Source organism: Anopheles darlingi, chromosome 2 (genome assembly GCF_943734745.1).
Source record: "Anopheles darlingi chromosome 2, idAnoDarlMG_H_01, whole genome shotgun sequence".
NCBI classification, from domain to species: domain Eukaryota; kingdom Metazoa; phylum Arthropoda; class Insecta; order Diptera; family Culicidae; genus Anopheles; species Anopheles darlingi.
This window is the reverse complement of record NC_064874.1, coordinates 23,816,903-23,824,402: the sequence shown is the minus strand read 5'-3', so window position 1 is coordinate 23,824,402 and position 7,500 is coordinate 23,816,903. Positions and strand designations below refer to the sequence as shown.

Sequence of the window (7,500 nt, the reverse complement as noted above, 5' to 3'; positions counted from 1 at the left end):
GCGATTATTAATAGCATAGCCTATGTAGATGCCGAGGCGTACCTAATGCCTCCGCGGCTCGTGTCGTAGTTGAGCATTCGCATGCCATGCTTCCAGGTGACGTAGCTGGTCGGTTGCGGTACCCGGCTGATGATGCACTTCAGCTCGATCGTGCTGCCCGCCTTGTAGAACTTGTCGAGCGTAGCCTGGCCCCTTTCATCGATAATTTCAACCCGCGGAACTGTGAAAACGGGACCAGCGGGAGAGAGAGAGAGAGAGAGTGATGAACCGTCATGAGTATCACCGGAACCCGTAGTCCTCTTTGTCGCTGGCCACTTGCCCTCTTACCGACAACGATCAGATAGACCAGATAGACCAACGGCGGATGGGATGAAACTTGGCACTCGTAATGGCCCTCGTCTCGTTCGTTCGAGTACTGGATCTGCAGCTGCCAATCGTTGGGTGGTTGGTATTGGAGCGAATACCGCGAGTCGCTACTGTACGTCTGCCGGCCCACGGTGATCAGATGGATCTCATCGCCCTTCCGACGTACCCAGGATACCTGGCAGATTGAGAAATGGTTGTGTATTGAGTTTGTGCGAATTGCTATTGTTCCTGTGCCTACTTTCGTGATTACCGTTCGTTCTCGAAGATCATTTACGCGGCAATGTAGCGTCACGTCGCTGCCCAGCTGTGTGGTCACGTTGGCCGTCATGTTGATGTCGTCGAAGAAGGGGTACGGATCGTGCGTTGTGCTTTCCACCGACTCATCCTCCAGCTCGTCTTCCTCGGTCGGCAGATCGGTGTACGGTACCGATATCTCCTGCCAGAAGTTGCGCGGGAAGTTCATGAACGGGCTGCTCGACTGCAGTGTCGCCACATTTTCTGTAACGGGACAGAACGGGGCGGCCGGGACCGGGATCGTTAGCTAGCGCGCGGTTATCGCACACCAAAGCGCGCCAACTACTTACTCAGCACCGATCCTGACACGCACTGCAGCACACCAAGATAGAGTAGCGCTAATCCATTGGCCAAGCTCTTCATAGCAGCATAGTTTGTCGTGACCCGGTTCAGTTGCGATAGATTTGGTGCCGGAGGACCGTTACTGTCTTGTGGTGGTCGATAATGATGATTTACGTGGCGTCAGAATTCGCGGTTGCTTCGTGATGCGAGCAGGAATCACATTGTTCTTCGGCCACACTGGGAATTTTCCCGGATCCCGGGTCTGTCTTCTCCGATCGGCCGGCCCTGCACAAGAGCGTTTTAGCACGGACTGCCCAATGAGTTGTTTATCATTGTGTTTGGTGCGCATTACAATCTGCAAAGTAAGTTCAAGTAGCTATAGATCGTTTTGGGAAAAGGGCGACAAAATTGGCGGACAAAAGGACGTGGCCTCCCACCAAACGGTGAAGATGTGAAGATGAAGTACCCCTGCTGCGTGCGATAGTCGAAGGTATAAAGGCTTTGAACGACCGACACGTTCGCGTATCGCGTGTCCACGGCGGACGGGACAGCTGTAATCAATTGGACGATAATTTAATTCGTGTACGTGCCTCGGTGCACTAATCAATAACTCCGCAGTGCCCGGTATCACAACGCAACGTCACCCCTCACACGCTCTATAGTAAACCAGTAGCGAAAGAAACCCCGCTAGGAAGGATAAACATTTACGACAAAAATCTCGGTCAGCAAATCACCGTCCACAAAAAAAAAGGATGCTTCTTTCACGGTTTGATTTGATTGTGGCATCACCACCATTCGGCACCTACCTCAAGCCAACAGAACGCATTCCGGATTGCTTCTTGTACTGCGTGCGCCACACGATGTCACACCATCGGACCACGGACCTCTCTTTCGTAGCCTCCGGTGAAAGTGAAGGAAAATGGCTGGAAACAGCTCCTGGAAGGGGGCTCTAGGGAACGTACCACATCACTCACATCTCGCGTGCCACCCTAATTTTTGGGGGGCAGATACGGACACTTATTATCGTTGCACAAAGATGCGAAGAGTACTACGCGCCTCGTCCAGCACCGCAATAGCACCCCGATTTCTCCTCGGCTCAACAGATTAGCGAGTCGCGGTGGCTGCGGTGGTAGTATATCTGGTGGCAAACATTTCGATCGATTTTTGGACCGCGATGAAGAGAGTGTGTGTCAACCGAAATGCAGAAACGGGCGAGACGCGGAACCTACGACACGATAACGCAGCGCAGGAGAGGCAAACGCAGCCAGTGACGACGCGAAGGAAGGATTGTGGAGCGGGGAGGAAATGCACAAAGATTAAGCAAATCACTGCCACTTGCCACTCTGGTGCAGATACCGCGCACTAGTGGCATATCATGGTACGCTGACACACTTTTCACTCTTGAAACCGTGGATGTGCCCAAAATCCTCGTATGTCTCGTCACCACAAAAAGGCAGTTGGCACGAAAGCAAGTACTACTGCTGGTGGATCACTGGTCGTTACTAGAATTGCCGCTGGTGCAGCTCTTGCAGGATGATGCCCCTGGGACACTATTGGCACTGTGGAACACGGTGTCCAACCATAGAAAAAGGGGCACCATTTTGGGGTCCGCTGTTGAAATGATGAAAAGAGGGGACTTTTAATTTGTCCGAAGCTTGGCGAAGAAGATGATAGCACCAGTGCACACGCACTAGCAGTGATGCTGTAAGAAGTAGATAGGTATGCTACCGTCGCCGGAGTGCTGGAAGAGCTTTGGAGAGCACTGGAGAAAGAGAGAGAGCGAGCCAAAATGGCTCCTTCCAGAAGCGAATTCCTTTTTGTTTTTTGGAGCCTTCGAAGGCTGCGAGTGCGCCGAAGCACCAGTAGCAGCGGGAGCATGAATGAACGAGCAATGCCGTGCCGCGATGGTTTGGAGCATAGATAAGAAGGTTTATTTGATTTCATTTAAAGTTAACGGAGCGGTTAGCGATGTGCGGTGTGACCAGCAGCTGAGAGATAGGCCATTTTAAATGTTCCGATTCCGTTCTTTATGCCAGTAACAGCATTAAGTAACCGTCTAGTACACCTCTGAAGTACACTCATCGGCCAACACATAAAAATCATAATGCTGGAGAGCACTGGCTTACCGCTTCTCGGAATCAATGAACCTTCCGCACATCAACTATTAATAGACGCATCGGGCGTAGAACAAAGAGTTATCGCTGCAGCATCATGCGTGTATGCTGCGCTGGCCACTGAGCCTGCTCGTTGTGGTGTTCATGTGGAACAAAAATAAACTGCGTCTGCGAATGGGCTCAGCGGGGGCCAAAATGCGGTGGTGTCGAATGGCCCCGTTAGGTAGTCAATCAGTTCCCCAACTGATTCGTATGGCTCAGTTCTGATTTACAAAGCAACCGATCAACAGTACGTCCTGGAATGATGGTGGATTAGAAAAAGTGTCGCTTCGATTGCATTACCCCCAAAAACTGGTTCAGTAAACGTGGTGTACATTCAAACCTCCCGAAGGGCATGATGGCGATGATGACGATGGATTCGCAGTCCGAACTAATGCAACAGTGTTATCAGTTGTTAAAAGGTAAGTTAAACAAGGCGGAGGAATGATCCACGGTTTCCCATCGAATATCGGAAGTTAATTGAGTTATTGTTGCTCTTGATCCGGTATTAGTGATTCATCAATATCTGTGTGAAGATGATCACTACATGGGTCGTACGCTTGAAGACCCAGCAAAAGATGCCGAAAGTGAGGCGTGTGATCGAATCTATTTAAACGTGACTCCCGGTGACTCCCGCGGTGAGACACGTGACACACTGGTGGCCCAGTGTGAGGCTTTGCTGGCGAAGATGGAAAAGTACGCACTACCGAGTGTACCGTTGGCGACGAGTGAAGTTAAGATTCTGGAGCAGGAAGATGAGGAAGAAGGATCTTATCTCGACATGAGTGGTAACAATACGCCCAAGGTAAACGTAAGCTCGTCAACGTGCAGTATCGACGGGACGAGGGAAGCGGAGATCGAAATGGAACCAACGAATGCAGTGGAACCCGAACGGGAAGAACATGAATATGAGTTGACCACCGATCAGATCCTTTACGATGAGTGTCAACAGGATCCGCCAGTGGAGGCTGAGGAGGATGTGCTTCAGCCGCTACCAGAGTGTCCGCCTGCTCCGGATGATAGCCAATGTCCTTATGGTGGACTGCCGGCATCCCATTTGCGCTTGTTACATTCGCCGAAACACGGTACATTGTTTAAGCAGGAGAAGCGTTTGTTTTTCGATCAGTTCAAGAAGTACTACGTGGGATTGGTTGGCAAATGGCTGCTAGTGTACAACAGTCACAATGATCTGAAACCGTGGCAGACGATCTACATCAAGAGCATCAAGCTGGACCTGAGTTTGAACGAGCACATCAATGAGAAGCATCTCTTCCAGATCTACACGCAGAGTGACTCGAAGGTGCACTTTCTTTCGCCCAGCTTCCAGGATCTGAACGAGTGGATAGTGGCCATCGAAAACAATCTTATCGAGGGGAAGACGAACGAACGGATTGAGGGATCCAATGCCAACGGTACACCGCCTGGTGCGGCATCGTTGAGAAAGTTGCCTTTACCCCCTTATCCCGGGCAGTGCAACGATGCCGTCGATGAAACAGATCAGCCCATCCCGAGTCACGAGGACGGCATTTACGAGGAACCAGCTCTCTGCCTGAAGAATGAACAGCAATCACCATCAGCACCGAAAGAGAAGAGCCATGGCTACGATACACCGAAACCGGGCACTCCGAAGCCGGTTGAACAGGCGCCGAGTATTAGTCCTTGTAAACCGGAAGCAGCGACCAAAAAACCGGAAGTACCTCCAATCAGTAGCCCCGAGTGCAGAGTGGCGGTGGCTCCAGCTGTTTGCCCCAAACCGGCCAAAACGGGCTGGCTTAAGAACAAATTCAATCGATCACCGAGTGAGACCGTTGATGGGAAGCCGAACAAGAAATCGATGAAGAAATTGTCGTTCGACGAGCTGCCGCTTCCGGGGGATGTTCCGGATACGAAGTCACCGACCAACAAGCAGCAGCCCACTCCGAAGTTTTCCCTCACGACAACGCCAACGAATAAGGGGGCAAAGATCAACATGATCATTAGCCAGCTGGAGGCCAACGGGCAGTTGAATTTGTTATCCAAGCGCCTAAACGAAAGCAGCAAAAGGTACACGTGGGCGGTGGATGATGTGACTGGTTAAGGTGATCTAATTACCGGCAATGCCGGGTGATGTCGATTGAGACAGATGATTTAAATAAAGCAGCAAAAGTGCAAAAGCACGTGGCTTGTAGGAGGATGGGTTTTTTGAGTTTTTTCCACCGTTTTGTTTCGAATTTTTCGAAAGCAGTTCTGGAATTATGCGACCATTACTCGACCAAGCGCTTGACAATTTCTGGAGCTGTCATCCGGGGCACAAAAACACAAAAATATTTTTTAAAAACACTAAATAGTTCCCATTTTTGTTGCTGGCTGTAGAACGTGATGAGAAGGTAACTAATCGGGAACATGGACGTTGGAGGATACGCTTGGCCCAGGACTTTCACATTGCATGGTAGCGGGCTAGAAAATCTTCCGGCATTATGGCGAACGTGCGCCCTCCCTTGAAGTCGGAACAATCCGAAATCCGGTCGTTCGTCAAGTACATCAATACGACCCAGCGGCCGGTGGAGGTGCTGTGGGTCGATTACTCCGGGAACGTGTCCCACTTTAAGCTGCTGCAACCGCGGGAATTCTGCCTGGTAAACACGTACGTGACGCATCCGTGGAGGTTCCGGGATCACGAAACGGGCGAACAGATGCACGTGAGGTACCAGCCGGTGTACATGCCCGAGCCCTGGTTTACCAGTTTCGATTCCAACGGTAAGCTAACGAGGAAGGAAATCCGCATACACTTCCCGTTACGCACGCTAAGAGAGAACTGTCTGTGGCGCATAACCGACCTCATTCCGGGTGAAGACGAGCTGCGGGAGCTGGAGATACCAAGGATTCTGGTGGATGAGCTGTTAGATCGACGGAAAAATAAACTTGCGGCCAGGAGATCCTAGCTGTACAAGATGAACCTTGAACCTGCAGTTCTTTCTTTTGAGCAATCGGTCATCATGGCGGGTTTGAAAGAAAAGACACGATACAACGAACTCAGGTAAAAGTAATATTTCCATTTATATCTCGTTAATCTAGGTATTGCCGCGATTTCCCCACTTGTTTCTTTGTAGAACTTCACATTAAGATACCTCACATAGTCTACACCATACAGCATCTGCTCTTAACCCTTCCATTCGTTTATGTAGATTCAGACGAAAGCAAAGAGATGTTTCCGTTTTCAAGCGCTGCACATCCACTCGAACCACGTAACTGACGCGATTCGAAGAAACGCTTCCGGCTACTGCAGGGATACGAGAGATTGAGACATTTAAATGGGGGAGTGGGAAGGGATGTCCTTTTATAATATGATCTTATTTATCTGATTTCTTTTCTTTTTCCTAACAACAAATGTCCTCCACGGGTAAATATACTTGTTAAAAGTTTGTTTTTAACGCTCGCGAAACGACCCTGCCCTGTCACGATGATAACTGAGGAAAAATAGATTTCTTACTAGCCCCCAACCTTTTCTACTGTTTGGCTCCTCGGTTCCAATCCCACGAAAGTTCGGGAGCGGGTTAATTATGCTTTAAAAGTTGCTGCTCGTTCATTTTGTACTTTTTTTTGTAGAAACGTTCGATTCGTTCTGTTCCTCGCAGATTTCGTTATCATCGCTTTTAGTTTCTTCTTCGTCTTCTTCTTTAGAGTAGTATTATGCTCGGAATAAATAGTGACCGCACGAAGAATCCCTTCGACGACGCGGAAAAGTCTTTTCTCGACCAGGTAATGTCAGACAACAATCTTTTCCTCACCTCCCTATTCCCGCGCACGATCTTCGGCTGTGGGCAGGAGGATCGAATGGTTCTATCCGAATAACAATCGCTCCCTGATTTTACTGTGCTACGTACGTTTGCTAAGGTCTTAATAGAAATGAAAATCATACTGAGATACTAAGGATGGGGATGGTTATGCATTGCAAAGAATGTTACATTACCTAGATTTCTAGATCGGTTGTTTATCGGTATACTAAATCGATATATGCTAGCTGTTGCGTTATATATGTTTTGCGTTAAATATAGTTCCCTGGTGAAAGGGTTTGCGTAAGGAGGTCTATTGCACACGAGAGTTTTACTATTGCTGGTGGGTGGAGAGCAGGAAAAGAAATGAACGCTAAACGGAAATTCAGATCAGTTCGAACGGTGTCAGTGCAATTTACAGCCAAAAGGGTTGTAGTGGTAGTGGTTTAACTGTGGAACTTTTCAATGTGCCGCGACAGCGTTTGCGGTGTTTTGAATACGTTGTAACAATATGTGCAGATCAGTTTCGGTTGGGCCGCTGTAAATGTGTTCAGCGTGCTCGTGAGGCCGAACAGGTTTTGCGTCTGGGCCAGCATGTTGGCCTGCAGTTCCGTTTTAATACGATTGAAATTGTTCATCTTGTCCTGGGTTTT

The 7,500-nt window shown here is 49.2% G+C and overlaps 4 protein-coding genes across 7 annotated transcripts in view; 2 read left to right on the top strand and 2 right to left on the bottom strand.

Annotated features, from left to right (window-relative positions):
* The window catches only part of LOC125950203 (zwei Ig domain protein zig-8), a 4,875-nt gene extending 3,008 nt beyond the window's left edge, over positions 1-1,867 (bottom strand). Inside the window, exons 1-5 of one of the 2 annotated variants that reach the window (XM_049677971.1) lie at positions 1,749-1,867; positions 951-1,297; positions 617-864; positions 328-541; positions 43-220 (exon numbers count right to left, since the gene is read on the bottom strand). In XM_049677971.1, the coding sequence (XP_049533928.1) occupies positions 43-220; positions 328-541; positions 617-864; positions 951-1,023 (713 nt within the window). In that variant the 5' untranslated portion in view covers positions 1,024-1,297; positions 1,749-1,867. Of the gene's footprint in view, positions 1-42; positions 221-327; positions 542-616; positions 865-950; positions 1,416-1,748 lie in introns of those variants that run through there. The other variant, XM_049677972.1, reaches the window with a different exon arrangement.
* Positions 1,868-3,453: 1,586 nt separating this feature from the next.
* Positions 3,454-5,192, top strand: LOC125952232 (uncharacterized). Its single transcript, XM_049681583.1, has 2 exons — positions 3,454-3,517; positions 3,608-5,192. Exons 1-2 carry the CDS (start codon positions 3,454-3,456, stop codon positions 5,170-5,172), a joined length of 1,629 nt encoding a protein of 542 aa, XP_049537540.1. The 3' UTR covers positions 5,173-5,192.
* Positions 5,193-5,414: 222 nt separating this feature from the next.
* On the top strand, positions 5,415-6,037 carry LOC125950221 (protein Vhl). Its single transcript, XM_049677990.1, has one exon. The coding sequence runs from the start codon at positions 5,552-5,554 to the stop codon at positions 6,014-6,016; it is 465 nt and encodes a 154-aa protein (XP_049533947.1). The 5' UTR covers positions 5,415-5,551; the 3' UTR covers positions 6,017-6,037.
* Positions 6,038-6,078: 41 nt separating this feature from the next.
* The window catches only part of LOC125950194 (gastrula zinc finger protein XlCGF57.1), a 4,832-nt gene continuing 3,410 nt past the window's right edge, over positions 6,079-7,500 (bottom strand). For all 3 annotated transcript variants that reach the window (XM_049677943.1, XM_049677945.1, XM_049677944.1), the window contains one exon: positions 6,079-7,491. In XM_049677943.1, coding sequence (XP_049533900.1) covers positions 7,294-7,491 — 198 coding nt within the window. In that variant the 3' untranslated portion in view covers positions 6,079-7,293. The remainder of the gene's footprint in view (positions 7,492-7,500) is intronic.

What these genes read in the sequence shown, in the direction of transcription:
- LOC125952232 (XM_049681583.1), top strand. Translation starts at nt 3,454, where the DNA reads ATGGCGATGATGACGATGGATTCGCAGTCCGAACTAATGCAACAGTGT. An exon ending in GTGTTATCAGTTGTTAAAAG is followed by an intron (nt 3,518 to 3,607) that starts GTAAGTTAAACA and finishes ATCCGGTATTAG; the next exon opens with TGATTCATCAATATCTGTGT.
- LOC125950221 (XM_049677990.1), top strand. Translation starts at nt 5,552, where the DNA reads ATGGCGAACGTGCGCCCTCCCTTGAAGTCGGAACAATCCGAAATCCGG.